Here is a 27,777-nt window from a genome sequence, read left to right on the forward strand (position 1 = left end):
GGACCTACATTTGTCTTAACTAATCTTTTTCTCCACATATCTATAAAAGCTTTTGCAGTCAGTTTTTATGTTCCCTGCCAGTTTTCTTTCATAATCTATTTTCCCTTTCCTAATTAAGCCCTTTGTCCTCCTCTGCTGGACTCTGAATTTCTCCCAGTCCTCTGGTATGCTACTTTTTCTTGCTAATTTGTACGCTTCATCTTTTGTTTTGATATTATCCCTAATCTCCCTTGTTAGCCACGGATGCACTACCTTCCCTGATTTATTCTTTTGCCAAACTGGGATGAACAATCGTTGTAGTTCATCCATGCGGTCTTTAAATGCTTTCCATTGCATATCCACCGTCAACCCTTTAAGAATCAATTGCCAGTCTATCTTGGCCAATTCACGTCTCATGCCACATGCATCCCCCTTGGATTAATCCAGGTGTCTGGGATTTAGAATTAGGTCACGTGATAGGAGCAGAATTAGGCCATTCTGCCCATCAAGTCTACTCCGCCATTCAATCATGGCTGATCTATCTCTCCCACCTAACCCCATTCTCCTGCCTTCTCCCCATAACCCCTGACACCGGTACTAATCAAGAATCTATCAATCTTCCCTTGAAAAATACTTGACTTCCACAGCCTTCTCCAGCAATGAATTCCACAGATTCACCACCCTCTGACCAAAGAAATTCCTCCTCATCTTCCTAAAGGAAGGTCCTTTAATTCTGAGGCTGTGACCTCTGGTCCTAGACTCTCCCACTAGTGGAAACATCCTCGATTCAGAAACATCACGATTCCGTATCGAATCGAATGCCTTTGACTCTCTGTGAGCTGGTTGATGGCTAATGATATCTTCTCAGTTTGGATAATTGCTTTCAGCGTCATTTACAACAGTGGTGTACCTGTGACAGTTTTACAAAACCCACTGTGGATTATAGTGGGTTTCTCTGCATGGTTGAAACCTCTGATTTGTTGCATAACCCCATCCAGAGCAGTAACAAAGCTGCCAGAGTGAAACTTAGTGGGGAATGTTGGCAGTGTAACCTGTTAAAGAACACAGTACTCTTGCCCAGAGTAGGTGAATCGAGGACCAGAGGACATGGGTTTCAGGTGATAGGGAAAAGATTTAATAGGATTCTGAGGGGTAACTTCTTCACACAGAGGGTGGTAGGTGTATGGAACGAGCTGCCAGAGGAGGTAGTTGAGGCTGGGACTATCCCAACATTTGACAAGTACATGGATATGGACCAATTGTAGGCAGGTGGGACTAGTTTAGCTGGGACATGTCGGCCCGTGTGGGCAAGTTGGGCCGAAGGGCCTGTTGTGCGACTCTATGACACAGAGTACAGATGGAACCAATGGGTCGGGCAGCATCTGTGGAGAACATGGATAGGTGACATTTCGGGGTCAGGACCCTTCTTCAGAAAACAGGTCCTCTGACCCACCGACCATTGATCATCCTTTTGGGTTGAGAGCCTTCTTCAGACTGATTTTAGTAGGTGAGAGAAAGGTGGTAGAGAGGTGGGGGCGGGACAAAGTTAGTCAAGTGATAGGTGGATGTGGGAGAGGGTTCACAGGCAGAAAATTAGGCAAAAGACAGAGATGGAAAGGAGAAGAAATGTGTAAATTGTCACGTCTTTGTCAAAGGCCTGGATAGAGTGGATGTAGAGAGGATGTTTCCACTAGTGGGAGAGTCCAGGACCAGAGGGCACAGCCTCAGAATTAAAGAATGTTCCTTTAGGAAGGAGATGAGGAGGAATTTATTTCCTCAGAGGGTGGTGAATCTGTGGAATTCTTTGCCACAGAAGGCTGTGGAGGCCAAGTCAGTGGATATTTATAAGGCAGAGATAGATAGATTGTTGATTAGTGCGGGTGTCAGGGGTTATGGGGAGAAGGCAGGAGAGTGGGGTTAGGAGCAAACAGATATGTAAACATGTATCTGAAGAACCCAAAACGTTACCCATTCCTTCTCTCCAGAGATGCTGCCTGTCCCTCTGAGTTACTCCAGCACTTTGTGTCTATCTGCAGTTCCTTCCTACACAAATCTGTAAACATAGTTCTATAATAATATAATATAATATTAGATAATATAATAAATAAACAAAATATAATAAATAAATAAAAAATAGATCAATAAATGAAAAAGGCTGAATATAATGCAGAATCATAACAACGGTCTGGGTGAATCTCTGACCATTTGTTAATCTGTTTAAATGCAAACAATAGACAATAGGTGCAGGAGGAGGCCATTCGGCCCTTCGAGCCAGCACTGCCATTCAATGTGATCATGTCTGAAGAAGGGTCTCGACCCGAAACGTCACCCATTCCTTCTCCCCTGAGATGCTGCCTGACCTGCTGAGTTACTCCAGCATTTTGTGAATAAATGGCTGATCAAACACTGACGATCTCTCCCTATCTTCCTAGGTCCTCTGCACCACTCCACCTCAATGTCACAAGTCGATTCCTTTGGAAAGGCATGGACCAAGAAACAGCTGAAGAGGTAACTAAAGTAGATCAGCCATGACAGAGATGGCAGAGTAGCCCTTGATGGGCTGAATGGCCTGATTCTGCTCCCATGACTGATGATCTTTGCCCCTTGTGTCCAGCAGACCGCTATCGCAGGCCATCTCCTTCAGCATCCCCTTCGGGCTGGACAGCGATGTGGACGTGGTCATGGGCAACCCCATCGGATTAATCAGGTCCGTAAGCTCGGACAGTCTGGCCACCAATGCCTACCGGTCACATGGTGGGCTAGGGGGAGGGCCCTACGGTTGTGGCCAGGAGCCGGCCAAGGACGAGGCGGCCCTGGGCAACGAGAACGGGCTGGTGATGTCTCCATTGGTGTCAAGGACACGACCACCAGTGGCCAAGGACCATCCAGGGCTCCAGAGGCCGGTTGAAAATGGGGTGGTGGACGACCATAATAACTATACGGAGCTGCCCACCATTGAAGAGGCGTTGAAGATCATTCACAACGCGGATAAACTGGAGCCCAGGCTTCGGCCCGAGGGAGCTCCCGATGGGTTCTTCCTTCATAGCCCCAACATGGCTGAAGGCTGTCCCAAAGCCAACAACTCCAGGTTTGATCTGGAAGGTTCCTGCAAGACCTCCAACTCAGTGAAGGATCCTGGCATCCCAGCGCCAGGCGGGAGCTCGGCCAACAGTGGGGACCTCCCGTCAGAAGATGGGATCTGTTCCCGGGATGACGACTCAGTCCTGAGAGACAACAGCCTGGACTCGGACGCGGACGACTCCTCCAGGCCGGCCCTGGAGAAGGATGGGACGAGCAAGGACGAGTGCACATCCTGCCTCAGCTCACTCAGCTCGCAGGGGGAGAGCGTGGGCTCGTCGGGCTCTGGCGTGAAGATGACCAGCTTTGCGGAGAGGAAGTTGAGGAAGGTTAGCCCGGCAGAGGGCAGGTCCACAGTCTCACAGAAGACCACTCCGGACAGCGTGGACCTGAACGACCAGGCGATGGCCAGCTGGGCCCAACGGTCCGACGAGAGTCCCAGCCGCAACCAGGAGCTGGCGACGGAGATGACCCAGCTGGGCATCCGGCTGGAGGAGAAACGGAGGGCCATAGAGGCGCAGAAGAAGAGGATCGAGGCCATCTTCGCCAAGCATCGTCAGAGGCTGGGAAAGAGCGCCTTCCTGCAGCTGAAGAAGAGAGAGGAGGGCGGAGAGACGGCGGTGACAGCGGCTGACAGCGGCGGAGAGGCCGAGAGTGGCGAGAGGAAGCTGTCGCTGGAGGAGAGGCTGTCAAAGATCGAGGACGAGGAGGAAGTGGAGGGGCCACCAGCCCTGGGCAGACCCTTGGACAGCCCGAGGAAGAACCCTGAGGCCAGGCACGGGAAGCCGAAGGTGGTGGACCCGCCACGGGAGCCCGAGACAGACTCAGATATCGGGGAGTACAACAACGCTGTGGCCAAGCTGAACTCAGCCCTGTCCTCACTGCAGATGGACATGCAACGGCTTCAGCAGCAACAAGACTCCCTGATGGACACGAAGAACAACCATGCTTGGGTCATCCCCGCCCCCAAGCCCTCTGGTCTGCGGGCTCCCCGCGACTTCCAGCCACCGCACTCCGCCGATTACCCGGCCCCTTCCCCCTCGCCCTCCCGCAAGCCCGTCCCCCCTGCCACCCGCTCCCCTCAGGCAGCACAAAAGAAGGCCCACCTTACCCCTCCAAAGAGTCCGCGCCACTCCAGACCCGTGGAGCTGAAGATCCCGCCTCTGACCCGTGTCCTCACCCCTCCCCAGAACGTCGACTCCCTGCCTCGCCTCCGCAAGTTCTCCCCGAGTCAAGTGACCGTCCAGACCAAGTCCTCCATCTGCTTCGGGAATGACCAGGAGGACCCTGACATTTACGCCAGGTCAAAGGTGAGGCCGGTTGGCCCAGTGGCAAAGGTCAACAACCGCCGAGCCAACGACCCCTCGGCACCGCAACCCCTCAGTCCCACATCGGACCTGGAGAACGTGGGCAACCTCAGGCCGATCGGGCCAATCGTACATCAAAAGGCCAGCGAGCAAGTGGTCGACCCTCCCTCTGCCAAAAGGACTAGTTTAATCGAGATACCGCTGTCTTCCCTAAAGGGGCTGGAAGATGGTGAAGATGAACAAGAAGGAACTGAAGATCCTACAAGCGACTCGGAGCACAAGTCCGTGGGCTTCTTCTTCAAGGTTGGTGGTCCTTTGTTCTGGTTCTTGTTGCGTTGCCTGCCGCTCACAGACAGGGCAACGTGGGCACTGTCTGGGCTTGTTGTTGGACGTGTGTCCATGTGTGGCCTCGTGCTTTGGTTAGAGATAAGGTTAGGACCCCATCTTTGGTTAGAGATAGGGTTAGGACCCCATCTTTGGTTAGAGATAGGGTTAGGACCCCATCTTTAAACACCCACCTTAGGTCAAGCTGTTGGTTGCCTGCCCACAGATCTCCCTCTCTGGCACATTTTGTTTAGTTTAGAGACACTGCGCGGAATCAGCCCCACCGAGTCCACACCGCCCAGCGATCCCCGCACACTAACACTATCCTACACACACTAGGGACAATTTACAATTTTACTGAAGCCAATTAACCTAGAAACCTGTCTGTCTTTGGAGCATGGGAGAAAACTGGAGCAACCGGGAAAAAACCCACGCAGGTCACGGGGAGAAGTACAAATGTCGTACAGACAGCACCCGTAGTCGGGATCGAACCTGGGTCTCTGGTGCTGTTAGGAAGCAACTCCACCTCTGCGCCACCGTGCCATCCTCAATGGTTTTTAGATGTAAAAAGTACCAAACTATTGTAGAAACAACATTTAATTATAATCTGGAGTACCTCTTGGGTCATCTATGTTCTATGGTGAGAGTGTCGGAGGTTGACAACAGAATATTTTTGATGGTCCATCCATCTGAAGTTAATGAGCTTGTACGATGCACCAAATGACCTCTACACGAGATGACCAGGCAGGTGACCCGTATCTTTGTCAGAGTGGACCAAGGAGACATTGAGTGACTGGGGAGGGTAGTCCAGGAGTCTGGGCCTTGGCCGATGAAGAAAGACCATCACTGATAGTGTTGGCACGAGTACTGAGATTCAGTGAAAACCTTTGCGTGCTCTGCAACCTAATCGTACTATAGCAACTGGTCTCCTAGTCTATGCTTGATCTCACTGATGTACAGGAGGCCACATCAGGAACACCGGATGCAGTAGTTGAGGTTCAAGGAGGTGCACGTCAACATCTGTATCACCTGGAGGGGCTGTGGGGATCTTTGGATAGAGGTGAGGGAGGAGGTGTAGGGACAGGTGTTGCATCTCCTGAGGTTGCAGGTGAAGGTGCCTGGGGAGGGGGTGGTTTGGTTGGAAGGGACAGGTGGACCAAGGACTTGCAGAGGTACTGGTCTCTGCAGAAGGCAGAACGAGGTGGGGATGGGAAGATGTGACTGGTGGTGGGATCACCTTGAGGGAGACGGAAATGTTGGAGAAGGAAAAGAGGGATGGTGGGTAAAACGAGACGAACAAAATGAGCAAGTTATCTAAGTATTGGTGAATTCACAGTTGACTCCAGGAGACGGCAATGAGCCGAGGAACAGGGTGATCCTTAGTGTGATTGGGAAGTGATCGCAGTGGTGAATGTTGCTCGTAGGGATCCGTACAGCACCACTGTAAGGTGGGTACACTGGGATAAACCACTGGGAAGTGGTTGCTTTTGTAACAACCACCTCCACACAGGATTGCCACAAAAATAATCACCCACTGGCGTGTTTATGTAAATTAGTCCTAGTCAGACCAGAATGACCAGATTCTTGTCAGAACTGAATGTAAACATTAACTTTGGCTAAAAAACAAGGAACTGCAGATGCTGGTTTATCAAATAAACGACACAAAGTGCTGGAGTAACTCAGCGGGTCAGGCAACGTCTCCGGAGAAAATGAATGGGTGACGTGTTGGGTCAAAACCCTTCTTCAGTCTGATTGCCTGAACAAGGGTCCTGACCCAAAACATCACCTGTCCATGTTCTCCAGAGATGCTGCCTGACCTGCTGAGGTACTCCAGCACTTTGTCTTTTATTTTGTAAAACAGCATCTGCAGTTCCTTGTTTCTCTAACTTTCTTAGTCACTTGTGATGGAACAACATTCCAGGAATTATTTGGTGGAACTAGTCTGGATTGGTGGAACTAGTCTGGATTGGTGGAACTAGTCTGGATTGGTGGAACTAGTCTGGATTGGTGGAACTAGTCTGGATTGGTGGAACTAGTCTGGATTGGTGGAACTAGTCTGGATTGGTGGAACTAGTCTGGATTGGTGGAACTAGTCTGGATTGCCGCCCATGAATAAAGGGACCAATGTAGCTAAATATAATCGATTTAATAGTGGCCAAGTCATATAAAAAATAACTTGATTATTGGAAAGTAATTGGATGCTAAAATGCAAAGCGGGAATACTCAGCAGGTCAGGCAGCATCTGTGGAGAGTCAGTGCTTCAGGTGGATAGCTTTACAATGGAATCATTTAACTTTCCAGTGTAAGGCCATCGTTCCGTTTCAGTTTTGTTTACTGTCACGTGTACCGAGCTACAGTGAACAGCTTTTGTTGCGTGCTGACCAGCCAGCAGAAAAACAATACATGATTACAATCGAGCCATTTACAGTGTACAGATACATGATAAGGGAATAACGTTTAGTGCAAGGTAAAGCCAGCAAAGTCCGATCAAGGATAATCCGATGGTTACCAACGAGGTAGATGGTAGTTCAGCACTGCTCTCTGGTTGTGGTGGGATGGTTCAGTTGCCTGATAACAGCTGGGAAGAAACTGTCCATGAATCTGGAGGTGTGCGTTTTCACACTTCTGTACCTTTTGCCCGATGGGAGAGGGGAGAAGCCGGGGTGCGACTGGTCCTTGATTATGCTGCTGGCCTTGCCGAGGCAGCGTGAGGTGTAGATGGAGTCAGTGGAAGGGAGGTTGGTTTGTGTGATGGTCTGGGCTGCTGGCCTTGCCGAGGCAGCGTGAGGTGTAGATGGAGTCAGTGGAAGGGAGGTTGGTTTGTGTGATGGTCTGGGCTGTGTCCACAATTTGCTGCAATTTCTTGCGGTCTTGGATGGAGCTGACCCCAAACATTGAGACCGTTCCTCTCCCCACAAACGCTACCCGACCTGCTGAGCATTTACAATAACTTCTGTTCCTGAAACATGCACGCTCGGGTTATTGGAACTGGCCCCACACTCGCTCGGCCCATGGCTGATCCATCAGCTGCTTTTACATTGAAGCCAAAAGCTACTGTATAGCAGGACTAATTGTGAGGTGTTTTGCAATTCTGTGCCAACCTGCAATAGGATGAAGCCAAGGCGGAAGAGGAGATGGCTTTGAAGAGAGCAGCTCTGATGGAGAAGCAGCAGAAACGCACGGAGGAGTTCAGGAAGAGGCGATTGTGGCTGGACGCAGAGAAAGAGCAGACCAGGTGAGTGATGATAATGTGGTATCTCTGTCTATATCTCCACATCACCGTCTATATCTCCACATCACTGTCTATATCTCCACACCACTGTCTATATCTCCACATCACTGTCTATATCTCCACATCACTGTCTATATCTCCACATCACTGTCTATATCTCCACACCACTGTCTATATCTCCACACCACTGCCTATATCTCCACATCACTGTCTATATCTCCACATCACTGTCTATATCTCCACACCACTGTCTATATCTCCACATCACTGTCTATATCTCCACATCACTGTCTATATCTCCACATCACTGTCTATATCTCCACATCACTGTCTATATCTCTCCAAGGCAGACACAAAGTGCTGGAGTAACTCAGCGGGTCAGACAGCATCTCAGGAGAGATGGAATAGGTGATGTTTCGGGTCTAGACCCTTCTTCAGACTGATGTCAGGGGAGGGGGTGGGACAAAGATAGGATGTAGTAGGAGACAGGAAGACAGTGGGAGAACTGGGAAGAGGGAGGGGATAGAGAGGGACAGAGGAACTATCTGAAGTTAGAGAAGTCAATGTTCATACAGCTGGGGTGACCAAAGGCAGGCTCGCCGATCGTTTCGTTCAACACCTTCGCTCAGTCCACCCTAACCAACCTGATCTCCTGGTGGCTGAGCACTTCAACTCCCCCTCCCACTCCCAGTCTAACCTTTCTGTCATGGGCCTCCTCCAGTGCCATAGTGAGGCCCACTGCAAATATGCAACATCTCATATTTCGCTTGGGCAGCTTGCAGCCCAGCGGTGTGAACATCGACCTCTCCAACTTCAGATAGTTCCTCTGTCCCTCTCTTTCCCCTCCCCCTTCCCAGTTCTCCCACTATCTTCCTGTCTCCTACTACATCCTATCTTTGTCCTGCCCCCTCCCGACATCAGTCTGAAGAAGGGTCTCAACCCGAAACGTCACCCATTCCTTTCCTCCAGAGATGCTGTCCGACCCGCTGAGTTGTACTCCAGCACTTTGTGTCTTATCTTCAGTTTAAACCAGCATCTGCAGTTCCTTCCTGCACAACCCTGCCTTGTATTAGTTTGGAGCAAGTCCCTGACAACCACTGTAGACAAGGCTTTAGATTAATTTAGTTTGTTTCAGAGATACAGTGTGGAAACAGGCCCAATGGCCCACTGAGTCCATGCCAACCATGATCACCCCGTCCGTACACAAGTCCTATCCTACACACTAGCGAGAGTTTTCTGCAGCCAATTAACCCACAAAACTGCTCGTCTTTGGAGTGTGGGAGGAAACCAGAGCACCCGGAGAAAACCCACACGGTCACATGAAGAATGATTAAACCCTGTACGGACAGCATGGAACCCGGGTCTCTGGCGCTGTGGGGCAGCAACTCTACCACTGCACGTGTTGGAGTGGGGGTAGATGGTAACATGAACGGAGGAGGTATTTGGGTTTTAATTGTTGAGCTGTTTGATTTCAGGAACCCAGTGGAGGAGGAGAGACCGGAGAAGAACTTCATCAAACAGGAGTACCTGCGGCGGCAACAGCTGAAAGTGATGGACGATCTGGGCAAGGTCCTGAGGGCAAAGTCTCTCGCAAACTGGGCGAAGAAGCCACGTCCCAAATCCTCGGTCTTTCGGGATGACTCTGTCCTGGCCCGCAGTCCCGTTAAGGGGCTTCTAGGTGGGTTGGAGTTTAGAGATACAACACGGAAACTGGCTGGTCGGCCCACCCAGTCCGTAAGGTCATAAGGAATAGGAGTAGAATGAGGCCATTCGGCCCATCGAGTCTACTCCGCCATTCAATCATGGTTGATCTATCTCTCTCTCTCTCCTAACCCCATTCTCCCGCCTGCTCTGACCGCGCCCACCAGCGATCCCCGCACACTAACACTATCCTACACACACTTGGGACAATTTACAAATTTCACCAAAGCCAATTAAGCTACAAACCAGCACGTCTTTGGAGTGTGGGAGGAAACCGGAGAAAACCCACGCAGGTCACGTGGAGAACGTACAAACTCCACACAGACAGCACCCGTAGTCAGGATCGAACCCGGGTCTCTGGCGCTGTGAGGCAGCAACTCTACCGCTGCACCACTGTGCCACCATGCTCCAAATAGACAATAGGTGCAGGAGGAGGCCATTCAGCCCCTCGAGCCAGCACCACCTTTCAATGTGATCATGGCTGATCATTCTCGATCAGTTGGCACCCCATCATCTTGCAGATGTCTAGAGGTACAGATTTATACATCTCGACCCATTCCTTCTCTCCAGATGCTGCCTGTCCGGCTGACTCACTCCAGCTTTTTGTGTCTATTGACATTAAAACACTCTTGAGATTCCGATTCTTGAGATTCAGCACGGAAACGGGCCCTTCGGCCCACCGAGTCCATGCCGACCATCGATCGCCCATTCTAAACGGGGATGTAAAAGTGATAGTCCTATCCCTATTAACGGGATCTTCCTGTGTACAGATGAGCTGCCCTGTTCCTGCCATGATGCTAACTCTGCAGTACATGATAAGTTCTCAACGCTCCCTCCAGTGGCAGAGCACCTCAACTACAACTGTGGGCCAGGAGGCCTCTGTTACTTGAGTTTTAGTTTAGAGGTACAGCGCGGAAACAGGCCCTTCGGCCCACCGAGTCCGTGCCGACCAGCGATCCCCGCTCACTAACACTATCCTACACACACTAGGGACGCTAGAAGCCAAGGCCATGGATGGGCTAGCTGCAGGGGTCGAGTTGCTGCCTTACTACACCAAGGTTTGATGCTGTCTGTACGGAGTTTGCATGTTCTCCCCGTGACCTGCGTGGGTTTTTACCCAGTTCTTTGCTTCCCCCTCACGCTCCAAAGGCATACAGGTTTGCAGATTAATTGGCTTGATAAAATTGTAAACTGTCCCTAGTGTGTGTGTGTTAGTATGCGGGGATCGCTGGTCGGCATGGACTCGGTGGGCCGAAGGGCCTGTTTCCGCGCTGTATCTCTAAACTAAACTAAACTTTGCTCAAGAACTTTTAGTTCTAGTTTTGTAATGCTTTCCAGCATTGACCGTCTACTGTTCTGCTTAAACTTCCAGGCTCCAGGCTGAACAAAGTGTACTCGCGCTCCACACTCTCGCTCTCCACCATGGTCAACGACTCCAACACACTCTCTGTCAAGAAAAGCCCAAGGTGACAACTCTCGGCTGTTGGTCCAGCTCGTGCACAGGGTTGGGGGTGAGGGTGGGGGTGGGGTGTAGGTGGGGGTGAGGATGTGGGTGGGGGTGTGGGTGGGGGTGAGCAGGGGGGGTGAGGGTGGGGATAAGAGTGGGGTTGTGGGGATGGGGGTTAGGATGGAGGTGCGGATGAGGGTGGGGGTGGAGGTAGAGTGAGGGTGGAGGTGTGGGTGGGGGTGAGTGTGGGTGGGGGTGTGGGTGGAGGTGAGGGTGGGCGTGAAGGTGGGGGTGAGAGTGTGGGTGGGGGTTAGAGTGTGGGTGGGGGTGAGAGTGTGGGTGGGGGTGAGAGTATGGGTGGGGGTGAGAGTGTGGGTGGGGGTGAGAGTGTGGGTGGGGGTGAGCGAGGGGTGGAGGTGGGGGTGGGGATGTGGGTGGGGGTGAGTGAGGGGTGGAGGGTGGGGGGTGAGCGAGGGGTGGAGGTGGGGGTGGGGGTGTGAGTGGGGGTGAGCGAGGGGTGGAGGTGTGGGTGGGGGTGAGAGTGTGGGTGGGGGTGAGAGTGTGGGTGGGGGTGAGCTGGGGGGGGTGGGAGTATGGGTGGGGTGTGAGTGTGGGTGGGGGTGAGAGTATGGGTGGGGTGTGAGTGTGGGTGGGGTGAGAGTATGGGTGGGGGTGGGAGTATGGGTGGGGTGTGAGTGTGGGTGGGGGTGAGAGTATGGGTGGGGGTGGGAGTATGGGTGGAGTGTGGGTGGGGGTGAGAGTATGGGTGCGGTGTGAGTGTGGGTGGGGGTGAGCTGGGGGGGGGTGGAAGTGGGGGGCCAGTGGGTAGATGGACCTCTGCCGCATGTGGGAGTGATTTATCTAATCATTGCCTGATTGTGGTTTACGGGGGCTTTCTTTGTGTTGTGTGTACAATAGCACTCGACTGGGGACCTCATTTCCAGCGTTATTCCGTGGGCTGTGAATGGGGCAACTTGAGGTCATGAAATATGACTGCTCCCCCTCCCTCGAAACTTTAAAGACTTAGGCAGGATGTTGCTAGGATGTTATAAGGATGGTGCCAGGACTAGAGGGTGTGAGCTACAGGGAGAGGTTGAGTCGGCTGGGACTCTATTCCTTGGAGCGCAGGAGGATGAGGGGGTGACCTTATAGAGGGGCGGCACGGTGGCGCAGCGGTAGAGTTGCTGCCTTACAGCGAATGCAGCGCCGGAGACTCAGGTTCGATCCTGACTACGGGCGCCGTCTGTATGGAGTTTGTACGTTCTCCCCGTGACCTGCGTGGGTTTTCTCCGAGATCTTCGGTTTCCTCCCACACTCCAAAGACGTACAGGTATGTAGGTTAATTGACTGGGTAAACTGTAAAAAAAACTGTCCCTAGTGAGTGTAGGATAGTGTTAATGTGCGGGGATCGCTGGGCGGCGCGGACTCGGTGGGCCGAAGGGCCTGTTTCCGCGCTGTATCTCTAAAAATAAATAAATAAATAATCTATAAAATCATGAGAGGAATAGATTGGGTAGATGCACAGAGTCTCTTGGCCAGAGTTGGGGAATCGGGGACCAGAGGACATCGGTTTAAGGTGAAGGGGGAAAAATTTAATAATAATCTGAGGGGTAACTCTGGGGGGAGTTGACGGGAATGTGGGGAGAATTAAATTAAATTATCGTTAAAGGATGCTTGTTGGTTTACACAGATTTTGTGTGTGAAATAATGAGTTATTGAAGTGTTTTACCCAGGCAATATCACGTCTAACACTTCCTATTGTTTCTCTTCCAGTGCAGGAAACATTCGTCTGAATAGGTATATTTAAGAATAAATGGAATAATCCTGCTGTTTCCAAGACTTTAGGTAGCCACTGTTTGCTTCATGAAAGACTGTGGCTGGAACAGAAGCTGCTTAATGCTGTAAACATCAGGGGGTTTTCCATCCTTTGCTTCTCTTCATCTAACAATGATGTCCTTAAGAGCAAGATTCATGATGTGTAGTTTAGTCTGTTGTAGCCGCCTCATTGTACCTGTCAGTCGTGATTTAATTCCCCGTAAAAAAATCAGGCTGTATTTTACATACATAACAAAAAGTGCTGGAGGAACTCGGCGGGTCAGGCAGCATCTGTGGAGGGAGTGGACAGGTGACGTTTCGGGTTGAGACCCTTCTACAGACTCGGAGACTCCCTGACCCACTGAGTTCCTCCAGCACTTTATGTTTTACTGCATATAAAACAGCCTCATTTTACAAGATTCCAGCATCTGCATGTTATACATATTTATATTGTGTATTAATTGCTGGCTGTTAGTGTGCACATGTGGGGCACAATCGTGGAATGTGGTCCCCAACGTCCTAGCATCCATGAGCAAAAAGACAAACTGCCCGGAGCAACTCAGTGGGTCAGGCAGCATCTGTGGAGGCAAAGGAAGGGTTGTTGTTTTGGTCGAGACCCTGCAACAAAACCATTGTGACTATTCCTGTCTCCGCAGATGCCGCCCGACCCGCTGAGTTCCTACAGCACTTTGTTGTTTGCTGAAGATTCCATCATTTGCATCTTCTGGAATCCACATTCATGTCAAAGCAAATAGAAACATAAACATAGAAACTAGGTGCAGGAGTAGGTCATTCAGCCCTTCGAGCCAGCACCGCCATTCAATATGAGCACGGCAGATCATCTAAAATCAGTGCCCCGTTCCTGCTTTCTCCCAATATCCCTTGATTCCGTTAGCCCTAAGAGCTACATCCAACTCTCTCTTGATTACATCCAGTGAATTGGCCTCCACTGCCTTCTGTGGCAGAGAATTCCACAGATTCACAACTCTCTGGGTGAAAAGGTTTTCCCTCATTTTAGTCATAAGTTGTTGGCATCGTAAATCAGAATGCCCAATTACTGATTTAGATCTCTTTTTGTTTTCGGTGTGAAATAAAATTGTCCTTGCGTAAGATATTACGGTAGTGGCAGGTAGAGAGAAAAAAACACGGGTTTTCAGTCAAACCTTTGCCAGTGTGGGTCTGAAGTGTGAGTCTGAAGAAAGGTCTCGACCTGAAATGTCATCCATTCCTCCTCTCCAGAGATGTTGCCTGTCCCGCTGAGTTACTCCAGTATTTTGTGTCCGTCTTTGGTGTAAACTGGCATCTGCAGTTCCTTCCTGCACTAAACTTTACCAAGACATGCTAGTCATTTAACCTTTCTTGCATTAGTTAGGAATAACCAACTGTCTCCGTGAGTTTTGCAGGGTATTCCATACACTCAGTGAGTTTTGTCTCTCAGTGCTGTCACTTTGCGTCAGTGAGTTTTGCAGGGTATTCTGTTTAAATTATGTTTCATTCTTAATTGTTTACTGTATGTCGTGTTGTTACTTGCGAGCAAAGCTCCAAGGCAAATTCGTTGTATGTGTACATATTTGGGTAATAAAATGTATTCAATCCAATTCAACTATTCGTTAACAAATATAGCTATGTGTCAACCTTTGCAGGATGTGGTGGTTAACCACATAGGTGCCAGGATCTCTTGGTTTTGTTCCTGTTGTCAGTGGTTCTCTCGCTTCTGTTTTATTCATCGGACTTTTGTCCTGGTTTTTGCCCGACAGATCGCATTCCCCCACAGGACTCCCGTCCCCACACCGACTGGGGAGCCACAACGGGGAGAAGGACTGGGAGAATGCCTCGACAGCCTCGTCACCCGCCTCCATCCCAGAGTACACAGGTGAGTGATCTGCCATTCCGTGATGTGGAGACTGGGCAGAGACCTCTCCCACAGAGAGGTACAAGGTGTGTGGCATGGTGAAGTTGCTGCCTCACAGCGCCAGAGACCCGGGTTCCATCGCGACTACGGGTACAGTCTGTGTGGAGTTTGTACGTTCTCCCCGCGACCTGCATGGGTTTTCTCCAGGTGCTTCGGTTTCCTCCCATTCTCCAAAGACGTACAGGTTTGTAGGTTAATTGGCTTGGTATAAATGTAAATTGTCCCTAGTGTGTGTAGGATAGTGTAAATGTGTGGGGGGGATTGCTGATCGGTGCGGGCGATCGGCCTATTTTTGCGCTGTATCTCTAAACAAAACTAATTAACTTGCACGTCTTTGGAGTGTGGGAGGAAACCGGAGCACCCGGAGAAAACCCACGCGGTCACGGGGAGAACGTACAAACTCCGTACAGACAGCGCCCGTAGTCGGGATCGAACCTGGGTCTCTGGTGCTGTGAGGCAGCAACTCTACCGCTGCGCCACCGTGCCTCTCTCCAGTTGGGTTCTCAAGTTGGGGCCAGAAGATAATTTACAGAGTAGAATGCAATACTCAATCAGCTTTGTTCGTTTCTCTCTGGGATATGCTGCTTTAGGAGAGCCCTTATTATATTAATGCCCAGTTCCACTGAACTTTAAGAAAATAACTTCACTCAAATAAGTTATCTTTCCATCCCACAGGTCCAAAGCTCTACAAGGAACCCAGTGCCAAGTCGAATAAATACATAATACAGAATGCGATCTCTCGATGCTGTCTGGCAGGCAAGGTGAACGAGCCCCAGAAGAATAAGATATTGGAGGTGAGATTGATTGTTCTTTGGTCACACCAGTAGCTGCTATTGCACTCACTTGCTGGAGTTTATGGTGGAGTTTAGAGGAATGAGGGGGGACCTCACTGAAACTTACCGGATAGTGAAAGGCCTGGATAGAATGGATGTGGAGAGGATGTTTCCACTGGTGGGAGAGTCTAGGACCAGAGGGCACAGCCTCAGAATTAAAGGACATTCCTTTAGAAAGATGAGGAGGAATTTCTTTAGTTAGAGGGCAGTGATTCTTGTTTTGCAGGGTATTCTGTTTAATTGGGGTTTCAGAGGTTATGGGGAGAAGGAAGGCAGGAGAATGGGGTTAGGAGGGAGAGATAGATCAGCCATTATTGAATGGTGAAGTAGAAGATCCATCCCACCCCGGCCACCGTCTGTTTGTTCATCTGCCCTCTGGTCGACGTTTCAGGTCGATCAAATCCCGAACAAACAGACTTAAGAACAGTTTTTACCCCAGGGCCATACGAGAACTGAACACTACCTTTGCACTAGGCAACACCGTTAAAAAATCTTGTACTGTATTTAATTGTATTTATGTATTTATTTGTTTTTGCATTTATTGCATATATGTTTGTACGCACAGTCAGGATTGGCTATTTTTTAATTTCGTTGTACTCGTTGCAATGACAATAAATGAATATTATTATTATTATTATTATTATTTGATGGGCCAATTGGCCTAATTCTGCTCCTATCACATGACCGCCCCCTCCACTGACATGTGACTGAAGAAGGGTCTCGATCCAAAACATCACCCATTCCTTCTCTCCAGAGATGCTGCCTGACCCGCTGAGTTGCTCCAGCATTTTGTGTCTACCTTAGATTTAAACCAGCATCTGCAGTTTTTTTTCCCAGCTTATGTACAGTGATATCTGCACTGAACTGTATACAAAAATGAATTTCACCGTACCTCAGTACATGTGACAAATGAAGTACCGTACCATACTAAACTAAACTTCACGGCACATTCTGACTGGGATTTTGCAAACAGATCTGTCGTTTACTGCCTTCTGCTTCTTTACAGGAGATTGACAAAAGCAAATCGAATCACTACCTGATCCTATTTCGGGACAACAGTTGTCAGTTCCGTGCTGTGTACACCTTCCCCCCGGAGTCGGACGAGATGCATCGTGTGGCTGGTGTCGGACCCAGGGTCATCACTCAAAACATGATCGAGACCATCTTCAAGTACAACTCCGACCGGAAGCAATTCACCCAGATCCCCAGCAAGACCCTCTCTGCCGGTGTTGATGCAGTCACCATCCAAGGCCATCTGTGGCAGGTCAAGCGGCCGCTTACGCCCAAGAAGCCATCCAAATGATGGACCCTTCTTCCTCCTCATCCCTCCCCACCTCCGTACGGACGAACAAGTCAAACCCTTGAGGTCCCAACTTGCCAACTTCCCCTCCCCTCACCCCCTTTTCTACTGGTTCTCACGGAGTGTCGAGGTGTTGTCCTCTCACATTTCTGCATGCAGTTTCCATTCACCAACGTTGAAGCAAGCGGGGCAATGCTTGTGCCCTGTGGACTAAGGGTGCTACATGCCTGACGTCACGATACCTGGTGATATCGTCCTAAAGGATTCACACATAAGTGGAGGTGGAAGCACTAGACAATACTGTCCAAAACTATAAGCACTAAAGATTTGGTCACAAGGTCAAAATGTTTTTTTAAAACAAACTAGATGTATAATTTTGTTTTTGAAGCTTGATTCCCGATGATTACTACTGATGACCGAAATATTGGCTGTAAATATATTAGAGCTATTTAAATGATTTAGCTGTTTGTATAGATGAAATATTTAAGGTTCTGCTTCTTCGAAAGAATGGTTGGGTGTTGAAAATAAGTTTGCAAGTTACTGTACATAACTTGTTCCAGTATTTGGTGTATAAAACAACGTGCTGTTGAGGTTTTATTATCCAAGTGGTCGATGGAACCATTCCTACCTGCCTGCTTTGTTGGAAGAATGAATAATTATCTTTACTCGCTAACTTGATAAGCTGTATGTTCTCAGACCTAAACTATCTCAAGAGGCAATGGTGAATGTCAGGGTAGCCCCCTGGTTAAAGTTGCAGCTCAGTTGTGGAAGTAATGTTGTTGAATTAATGGTTGCCTTTCTCCAGCATTGTCCAGGGCTGGAATGAACATTACAATGACTGGATTGAGTTTCCAGAAGGCAGACAAGAATCTTCAATCCTCAGTGTGCATTGTGTTAGCATTAAGCATGCGGTCCTGAGCTGTTAGAGCACGTTCAAGTGGAGGCCATAGTATTCAATCCCAGCAAGCTACCCTTCAGAAGTGTCTTCTTCTGCCTCTCTAAGGGTGTCTTCAGGATGGATGTTGGTTGCTCAGATGTTAGCTAAGTTGTCTTGCTGTTGGAGAAAGGGTGTTCTGGTTGACCTGCCAATGTTTCAATGTAGTTTTTCCCAATGGATTGACTTAGTTCACATCCAGGCCTGCTTTGTTCTGGAATTACAGCTGATTCCAGGTATATACGCCAACGTTGTCTCAGCACCACTTGGAAATCCTGGATCTGATGAGCATTCCATGCAAAACGCTCAGGTTTGCATCCGGTTTGAAAGGAGTCTACCTACGGTTTAATTAACGATGGATGTTCTGTCTTGTTTTTTAGTACATAAATGTAGAAAATCCACATCTACAATTTTTTTAATGTTATTTATTTCTTTAGAAATCTGTTAAAGTTGGTTTTCTTCCCTGTGGTTATGTGTGTAAATGCAGAGTGAGGAATTGTATGGCAGTTTCTTTCTGTCTACCATGAGCAAGCAGGTATCTGAGCTGCCTTGGTCATTACAACATCACAGCACATTGCTCGTGTGTTTGCAAGCAAACTTGTTTGGGACCCTTATATCCCTCTTCATTCCACCTACTCGCCCTCCCCACCAAAGAGAAAAATAATTTGTGCTCTTTTATTTTGCAGCTTTTTTGCTGAAGCATTGCCAATCTTGTCAACCCTGCCATTTCCAGTGTCCAGCAGAAGTTTAGTTGAAAGGGACACTTTTTTGGTGGAGTTGGCGACCTGGTCTTGGTGTTGTTTTCCTGTACTCTGACTGCAATAGCTTTCAGTAAAGGCCTGGTTACCCGGCACGTGACTGCTGGCTACATTCAGTGGTCTCGTCTTGTGGAGACCGCACAGACTGACTGTGTAGTTTGCTGTGTGAGATGGGGTGACTGGGGTTTGCGAGGGGCTAGAGTTTGTACACTTATGTTTATGAGAATCATGAATTCCTGAACTAATCATGCACTTTTATTTAATTTAAAGTTTCTATTTTGGCATAAATTTCCTTCAAAAGGTGAACTGGACTCTGTAGGAATTGCATTTTGAACAATTAGCTTTTAGTTCTGTGTTGAATTTTTTTTTCACATCTCCAACCAAATATTTGAATCTTGGAAACATTCCATCAGATGGAAGGATTGTATTTTTTGTTCAAAAAAAAAGTCTTACATGATTGTTAACCATATGTCATGCACATTGCTGCTCAGGGTAGCAGTTAAGTGAATTATGGACAAGTTGGGCGACTGAACTATCTGAGTTTTGAACAAGAGTTAGAGGCTGCTGGTAATCTTGTCCCCTTCATCACTGCCGAAACACAACCTGCCAAGGGTTAGAATAGTTGGCTCAATGCGTGTTACAGGATAGAAGTAGAGCTGAGGGATCTAGACAAACATGGGAGCGTTTGCACTGTGGAATCTTGATGTCATCGGTCTGAAGAAGGGTCTCAACCCAGAACGTCACCCATTCCTTCTATCCAGAGATACTGCCTGCCCCGCTGAGTTACTCCAGCATATTGGTCTATCTTCAATGTAAACCAGCATCTGCAGTTCCTTCCTACTGCACACATCAGTGCAGATTAGCGAATGCATCCCTTTTTTTTTTTGTTGCTTTGTCCACTGCCATTGTACTTTCACAGTGGATTCCGTATTCACTGCTTACAAACAGGATCCCTGTCTCAGAGACAAGCAGCCGTGAGCACAGTGGGTGAATTGCTGCAGGATCCATGGATTTATTGGTAATGGATCAGGGGAGTTTGGGTTGATGGCGTGCCTCAGGTTGGTTCTGTGAGAAAGTAGATGTTTACCCAGGATTGCCTGGCAGTGCCTGCTTTATTTTCCACAGATTTCTTGCAAACTATGTAACTGACGATGCTGGAGACAGTGAGGTGAGAACTTGTCCCTTTGGGCAGACACGGACACACACACACAGTGAACGATGCACAAATAAGCCTGGGCTGAAAGTTGGACCTTTAGCATTTATTGGGTATTGAGCCAAACCAAGTTTTAAAAGGTACATTGGGCATGGATGGTACTGCACACGAGATGTGGGCTCTGGCCTATGTGTCTATGGCTGTGTGACTTCGGATCTGTATTACTAGAAGGAATAACATGACAAAAATATCTTGAAATTTAATAAACAATTTACATAAATGCAGATTGCTTTTGCCTGAATTCTGTTCTAAGTCAGAGAGAGCACAGCATTGAAGAGGTATGTTGTATACTTCCTCAGTCTGAAGAAGGGTCTCGACCTGAAACATCACCCATTCCTTCTCTGCAGAGATGCTGCCTGACCCGCTGAGTTACTCCAGCGTTTTGTGTCTGTGTTATATGTTTTATACAACTTTGGTGATCATTATCTGTGGTCAGATTGTGGTTATTCTGCCCTGTGAACTATGAGTCAGCAATGATGGATGGGTGTATTGATATTTAGCTGACAATCAGTGTGCAGCACAAAATGCATGCAGGTGGAGTTTAAAGTGAGTAAGAAAGGCACACAATGCTGTACAAACTCAATTGGTCAGGCAGCATCCCTGAAGAAAGGTCCCTACATGAAACGTCACCTATCCATGTTCTCCAGAGATGCTGTCTGGCCCACTGAGTTACTCCAGCACTCTGTGAAACGTCACCTATCCATGTTCCCCAGAGATGCTGCCTGACCCGCTGAGTTACTCCAGCACTCTGTGTCTTTCCTTGGTAAACCAGCATTTGTAGTTCCTTGTTTCTAGAAAAAGTGCGTAACATTGGTAATTTAATCTGATCAGACAGGCAACATACGCCTTTGACTGTTATGCAATCAAGACTTTACCTTTATTTAAATCATTTTAAATCTAGAAGAACATTTCAACAGAAGGGAAGATGGTGTGTGACAAAGCAGAGTTACTGTAACAGGTGCTGGGAAAGCAGCAAGTCTTTGGAGCAGTTCAACTTGGTACCTGAAGCAACACAGGGCCAAGAGAACTGTGCATCCTCTCCGGCTAACGATGGCAATGGAAGACCAGACGCAAGGACTGAGCGTGGTATCACGTCCTAGTCGTCCTTCAAACCCCCAAATACGGCCGTGGGCACTGCCTTCTGCTCGAGAGGTACCTCTGAAATAGTCAACCAAAACACAAAGTTAGTTATTGTGAACGTGATTCAAATTGAAGTGTGCAAAATCAAATTGCCAATGCACAGTGATGAGGTGGAAGTATATATTTTTAAGAGATACAGCGTGAAAACAGGCCATTCGGCCCAACTAGTCCGCACCGACCAGTGATCCCCGCACGCTAACACTATCCTATACACACCAGGGACAATTTACATTTACACCAAACCAATTGACCAACAAACCTGTACGTCTTTGGAGTGTGGGAGGAAACCGAAGATCTCGGAGAGAACGTACAAACTCCGAACAGCATTTGGCTTTGAGTCTATCCTGGTTTACTTTGCTGGGAAATTTAAAATAGAGTCAAGGACAAGCATTTCCCGTTAAAAAAATTGTGTGAATATAAGAAAATGGATTCATGCACAGGAGCAAGGAAGGAAACGTCTCGTTACTGTAATTCCACTGAAACATTGCCCTCCTACCAGTTGTTTCAGTACCTGTCTACCTCAATGGTGACCCTCGGACTTTGCTGGCTTAACCTTGCACTCAACGTTAATCCCTTATCATGTATCTATTACACTGCAATGGCTCGATTGTAATTAAGGATTGTCTTTCTGCTGACTGGTTAGCACGTAACAAAAGCTTTTCCCTGTACCTCGGTACACGTGACAATAAACTAAATTGGACTCTCAGTTTAAAACTACCTACTCCACCAAAACTGAACACAATATTCCAAATCTGGTCTCACCAACTTTGGTCTCACCAACCTCACATCCCAAGTTCTATTCTCAAAACCCTGACCAAGGAAGGTCAGTGTACCAAATATTTATTTCACAAAATGCTGGAGTAACTCAGCAGGTCAGGCAGCATCTCGGGAGAAGGAATGGGTGACGTTTCGGGTCGAGACCCTTCATCAGACTGAAGAAGGGTCTCGACCCGAAACGTCATCCATTCCTTCCCTCCCGAGATGCTGACTGACCTGCTGAGTTACTCCACCATTTTGTGAAATAAATACCTTTGATTTGTACCAGCATCTGCTGTTATTTTCTTACACAGTCAATGTACCAAAGGTCTTCTTGACCACCGTGTCAACCTGGAGATAACACAATGGACCAAACAGCTCAGGGTAACATTGGAGCAAGCATGAATGGGAACATGCCAGATGATTAAAGCAAGAGAATGTCAAGGATGAGAGGCTAGAACAGGGTTTAAAGACCCACTCCCACTGTGCCGGGACTCAAGGCCTACAATTCCACGTACCGTCAGGTTCCTCCTCCCCATCCTCGTCATCATCGTCGATGTCTATCTCGTCGGGGTTGGCCTGCTTGGTCAGCTCGGCCATCTCGTCCCGGGTCACGTCACTCCTGCCGACGAGAGTGCATGTGAGGAGGAGCAGCGCACCCAACACTCGACCCGCCACATCATTGCTCCAAACATCCACAATACCTCGCGTGTAGGGAGGAACTGCAGGTGCTGGGTTACACAGACAACAAAATGCTGGAGTAACTCAGCGGGACCTCTGGATGGAAGGAATGGGTGACATTTCATAGTCTGAAGAAGGGCCTCGACCCAAAATGTCACCTATGCCTTTGCTGCCTGTCCCGCTGAGTTACTCCAGCTTTGTGTGTCTATCGTTGGTGTAAACCAGCACCTGCAGCCTCTTCCTGCACATGCAGAATATATTTATTTGTGCAGCAGAAGTAACAAAGGTGCAATATGTCAAATCATATAAGATTATTAAGGGGTTGGACACGTTAGAGGCAGGAAACATGTTCCCAATGTTGGGGGAGTCCAGAACAAGGGGCCACAGTTTAAGAATAAGGGGTAGGCCATTTGGAACTGATGTGAGGAAAAACCTTTTCAGTCAAAGAGTTGTGAATCTGTGGAATTCTCTGCCTCAGAGGGCAGTGGAGGCCAATTCTCTGAATGCATTCAAGAGAGAGCTGGATAGAGCTCTTAAGGATAGTGGAGTCAGGGGGTACGGGGAGAAGGCAGGAACGGGGTACTGATTGAGAATGATCAGCCATGATCACATTGAATGGTGGTGCTGGTTCGAAGGGCCAAATGGCCTCCTCCTGCACCTATTGTCTATTGCCTACTTCATCAACCTCAACCCCTCCTCCCTCCCTCCTCCTTCTCCCTCCCCAGGAGGTAGATTTAAACTTTAAAATGTGAATAACTTTAAAAATATAACACCGATTTCAATAATTTTTTTTAAAAAATCAAAAAAATCCATTCACTATCCAGGCAAGTGCATTCTGCACAACTCAACAACCTACCTGACGAACAGAATTTTGCCTTTGGGTTTGGGCCTTTCCCTTTCAACCTCCTCAGCGATCTGCTGTGCTTTCTGCTCCAGTAACTTCATGTCATCCATTCCACTCTGTCCTGGGGCCAGGTCAGACACTGCAGTCAATGAGAGATAAACAGTCAGCTTTGTCACTCCAGACCACCAGATGCTGCTGGTTTTATTACATTTCCTTCGAGTGTAGCATTCACCAGGGCTACACTTATAAGAGACACAGAGTGATGCAGTGTGGAAACAGGCCCTTCGACCCCACTTGCCCATATCAGCCAACAATGTCCCATCTACACTAGTCCCACCTGCCTGCGTTTGCCCCATATATCCCTCTAATCCTGTCCTATCCTTGTACCTGTCTGTTTCTTAAACGTTGGGATAATACCAGGCTCAACTACCTCTTCTGGCAGCTCGTTCCATACACCCACCACCCTCTGTGTGCAAGTGTTACCCCTCAGATTCTTCTTAAATCTTACCCCCTACACCTTAAACCTATGTCCTCTGGTCGTCGATTCCCTACTCTGGGCAAGAGACTGTGCATTCACCCGATCTATTCCTCTGTTGATTTTAGACATTATATTCCATTAGGTGAATGAATTCCCCTTTACATGGGAAATGTTCTGTTAAGTTCTCAAATTGATTAATTGAAAGATACAGTATGGAAAGAGGCCCTTCGGCCCAGCGTGTCTATGCTGATCATAATGCACAGAGTCTCTTGCCCAGGCTAGGAGTATCGAGGACCAGAGGACATAGGTTCAAGGTGAAGGGGAAAAGATTTAATAGGAATCCAAGAGGTAACTTTTCACACAAACGGTGGGGGGTGATGTTTCGGGTCGAGACCCTTCTTCAGACTGAGTGATTTCTTCTGAACAAGGGTCTCGACCTGAAACGTCACCCATTCCTTCTCTCCAATTCCACGTACCGGCCAATGGGCCCGCCCCGGGAAGGCGGGACCTGCGGCCGGCCAATGGCATCGCGTGGGCGGGACAGGGGGCGGAGCCGGAGAGAGGGGGCGCCAGGTGCGGACGCGGTGGGAGAGAGGGGGAGACAGAGGGGGAGGGAGATGGGATGGGGAGAGAGGGGGTGGGGGAGAGGGGGGAGGGGGGTGGGGAGAGAGGGAAGAGGGGAGGGATAGAGGGAGGGGGTGGGGAGAGAGGGGAGGGGGTGGGGAGAGGGGAGGAAGGGAGGGTGAGGGGGAGGGGGGTGGGGAGAGAGGGGAGGGGGTGGGGAGAGAGGGGGAGGGGGGTGGGGAGAGAGGGGAGGGGGGTGGGAGAGAGGGGGAGGGGGGTGGGGAGAGAGGGGGAGGGGGGTGGGGAGAGAGGGGAGGGGGTGGGGAGAGGGGAGGAAGGGAGGGTGAGGGGGAGGGGGTGGGGAGAGAGGGGAGGGGGTGGGGAGAGAGGGGGAGGGGGGTGGGGAGAGAGGGGGAGGGGGGTGGGGAGAGAGGGGAGGGGTGGGGAGAGGGGAGGAAGGGAGGGTGAGGGGGAGGGGGGTGGGAGAGAGGGGAGGGGGTGGGGAGAGAGGGGGAGGGGGGTGGGAGAGAGGGGAGGGGGGTGGGGAGAGAGGGAAGAGGGGAGGGATAGAGGGAGGGGGTGGGGAGAGAGGGGAGGGGGTGGGGAGAGAGGGGAGGGGGTGGGGAGAGGGGAGGAAGGGAGGGTGAGGGGGAGGGGGGTGGGGAGGAGAGGGGAGGGGGTGGGGAGAGAGGGGGAGGGGGTGGGGAGAGAGGGGGAGGGGGGGTGGGAGAGAGGGGGAGGGGGGTGGGGAGAGAGGGTGGGGAGAGAGGGGAGGGGGTGGGGAGAGGGGAGGAAGGGAGGGTGAGGGGGAGGGGGGTGGGGAGAGGGGAGGGGGTGGGGAGGGGTGGGGAGAGGGTGGGAGGGAAGAGGGGAGGGAGTGGGGAGAGAGGGGAGGGGTGGGGAGAGGGGAGGAAGGGAGGGTGAGGGGGAGGGGGTGGGGAGAGAGGGGAGGGGGTGGGGAGAGGGGGGGAGGGAAGAGGGGAGGGGGTGGGGAGAGAGGGGAGGGGTGGGGAGAGAGGGGAGGGGGGTGGGGAGAGAGGGTGGGGAGAGAGGGAGGGGGTGGGGAGAGAGGGTGGGGAGAGAGGGGAGGGGGTGGGGAGAGAGGGGAGGGGGGTGGGAGAGGGGAGGGGGTGGGAGAGAGGGTGGGGAGAGAGGGGAGGGGGTGGGGAGAGGGTGGGAGGGAAGAGGGGAGGGAGTGGGAGAGAGGGGAGGGGGTGGGGGAGAGGGGGGGAAGGGAGAGAGGGAGGGTGAGGGGGAGGGGGGGGTGGGGAGAGGGGGAGGGGTGGGAGAGAGGGGTGGGGTGGGGAGAGAGGGGAGGGGAGAGAGGGAGGGTGAGAGAGAGGGGGAGGGGGTGGGGAGAGGGGGAGGGGAGAGAGGGTGGGAGGGAAGAGGGGGGGTGGGGAGAGGGGAGGGGGAGAGCGGAAGTGGGGGAGAGGGGTGGGGGAGAAAGGGGGAGATGGGGAGGGAGGTGGGGAGAGGGATAGGGGGTGAGAGGGGCAGAGATGGGGGGGAGGAGGCGGCAGAGGGGGAGGGGAAGAGGGTTTGGAGAGAAGGGGGCTGGGGATGGCCAGAGGGGAGGGGGGTGGGAGCTGGTGGGGGCGGGGTTGTTTGAGAAAGGGGAGTGGGGGGGGAGGGAGGTGGGGAGAGGGATAGGGTTGTGAGAGGGGCAAGAGATGGTGGTGGGAGGCACTCTCTCCCCTTAAATCCTACCCAACCCACTCTCTCCCCCCCAGACATGGCCGCAGACCCAGGCGGCTGGGTCACTTTCCGCGCCCAGACCCCGGACGATTGCCCAATCACCGACGTCTGCAGCGTAACGGACCCTGTGTGACGCCCAGATCCGTTCCCATGGTCAGTCCCCCCCACCCTTCCACCCCCTCTCCCCGTCTGTTACCCGACCCCTACATCCCACTCTCCCAGTAACCCCTCCTCTCCGCCCCCTACACCCCACTCTCCCAGTAACCCCTCCTCTCCGCCCCCTACACCCCACTCTCCCAGTGACCCCTCCTCTCCGCCCCCTACACCCCACTCTCCCAGTGACCCCTCCTCTCCGCCCCCTACACCCCACTCTCCCAGTGACCCCTCCTCTCCGCCCCCTACACCCCCTCTCCCCGTCTGTTTCCTAATGTGACTGATGTTTTTTTATTCCCCCCTCCCTCTAGGTGAGGCCATTCCTGTGCACCGCTGTGTCCTGGCTGCCTCCAGCCCCCTGCTCCTGCGTCGCCTCGTCTCCCCGTCGGGTTGCCCCCCTAGGGTGTTGGACATCGAGGTGCCGGCCCCCTGCGGCCCCTCCCTGCGCCCCCTCGTCTCCCTCATGTACGGGGAGGATGTGACCCTCCCTCACGACGGGGTCGACGGCTTTCTGACGGCTGCCAGGTGCCTTGGGCTGTCGGGGCTTGAACTCTGCCCTGCGACCCCCGACCTTGATTGTTCCACCCTTGACCCCGAGGCCCCGACCCCATACCCTATTAGTCTGACCCTTGCCCCCAATGTCACAAACCCTGAACCTGACCGTGCGACCATTGCCCCCAAGGTGGTGACCCCCGAACCTGACCGACTGACCCTTGCTCCCAAGGTCACGACCCTTGCCCTCAAATTCATGAGCCCTGAACCACACGTTCCAACCGTTGCCACTGAGGTCACAGCCTCTGAGCCTGACCGTCTGACCCTTGCCCCCATGGTCAGGACCCTTGAGGTTGCGACCTCTGAGCCTGACCGTCCGACCCTTGCCCCCAAGGTCAGGACCCTTGCCTCCAAGGTCAGGACCCTTGCCCCCAAGGTCAGGACCCTTGCCCCGAAGGTCAGGACCCTTGCCCCCAAGGTCAGGACCTTTGCCCCCAAGGTCAGGACCCTTGCACCCAAGGTCAGAACCCTTGAGGTTGCAACCTCTCACCTTGTCCGTCCGACTCTTGCTCCCGAGGTCGCGACCTATCACCCTGCTGGTCTGACCCTTGCCCCCAAAGTCACGACCCTTGCCCCCCAGCAAACAACCTCCGCCCCCAAGATCAGGACCTCTGACCTCCGTGCAGTGACCTTTGGCACCCAGGAGTCGACGCCTGCCAAGGGGACCATGAACCCTGACCCCAAGGTGGCGATTCCTGACCCCCGCCGCCGCAAGGTCGCTGCCCCCCCCCTCACAGTGACCAGTTGGAGGCGAATGAGGGTAGGGGGAGCGCTCGGCTCACTCCCCCTCCCTCTCACCCTCAGTCACCAGACGCCCCTGGAAACTACGCTGTGTGCTCGCCCCTCCTCACCCTCACTCCCCAGGGCGGGCTGGGGCTCAGAGACCCTCCACTCCCCGCCCTCACCCCCTCTCCCCAGGGAAGGCTGAAGCTCAGAGACCCTCCAGTCCCCCTCCTCCCTCCAGTCCCCCTCCTCCCTCCAGTCCCACTCCTCCCTCCACTCCCCCCCCTCCCCCCTGGGGCTTTGCCAGCCTCCTACCCCTCTCCCCCCTCGTCGCGGGACAGGAGAGTTACTTGTG

At 51.1% G+C, this 27,777-nt stretch overlaps 2 protein-coding genes across 9 annotated transcripts in view; one reads left to right on the forward strand and one right to left on the reverse strand.

Annotated features, from left to right (window-relative positions):
* camsap3 (calmodulin regulated spectrin-associated protein family, member 3) overlaps window positions 1–20,051 on the forward strand; it is a 128,085-nt gene extending 108,034 nt beyond the window's left edge. For 3 of the 8 annotated variants that reach the window (XM_078429338.1, XM_078429341.1, XM_078429342.1), the window contains 9 exons: window positions 2,412–2,487; window positions 2,594–4,667; window positions 7,799–7,923; window positions 9,396–9,598; window positions 10,994–11,087; window positions 12,842–12,865; window positions 14,641–14,756; window positions 15,471–15,589; window positions 16,635–20,051. In XM_078429338.1, the coding sequence (XP_078285464.1) occupies window positions 2,412–2,487; window positions 2,594–4,667; window positions 7,799–7,923; window positions 9,396–9,598; window positions 10,994–11,087; window positions 12,842–12,865; window positions 14,641–14,756; window positions 15,471–15,589; window positions 16,635–16,931 (3,128 nt within the window). In that variant the 3' untranslated portion in view covers window positions 16,932–20,051. The remainder of the gene's footprint in view (window positions 1–2,411; window positions 2,488–2,593; window positions 4,668–7,798; window positions 7,924–9,395; window positions 9,599–10,993; window positions 11,088–12,841; window positions 12,866–14,640; window positions 14,757–15,470; window positions 15,590–16,634) is intronic. The other 5 variants (XM_078429339.1, XM_078429345.1, XM_078429340.1 and 2 more) reach the window with 3 other exon arrangements.
* xab2 (XPA binding protein 2) overlaps window positions 19,867–27,777 on the reverse strand; it is a 41,790-nt gene continuing 33,879 nt past the window's right edge. The window contains exons 17-19 of the mRNA XM_078429347.1: window positions 23,267–23,393; window positions 22,248–22,351; window positions 19,867–20,991 (exon numbers count right to left, since the gene is read on the reverse strand). Coding sequence (XP_078285473.1) covers window positions 20,930–20,991; window positions 22,248–22,351; window positions 23,267–23,393 — 293 coding nt within the window. The 3' untranslated portion in view covers window positions 19,867–20,929. The remainder of the gene's footprint in view (window positions 20,992–22,247; window positions 22,352–23,266; window positions 23,394–27,777) is intronic.

Source organism: Rhinoraja longicauda, chromosome 37 (genome assembly GCF_053455715.1).
Source record: "Rhinoraja longicauda isolate Sanriku21f chromosome 37, sRhiLon1.1, whole genome shotgun sequence".
NCBI lineage: Eukaryota > Metazoa > Chordata > Chondrichthyes > Rajiformes > Arhynchobatidae > Rhinoraja > Rhinoraja longicauda.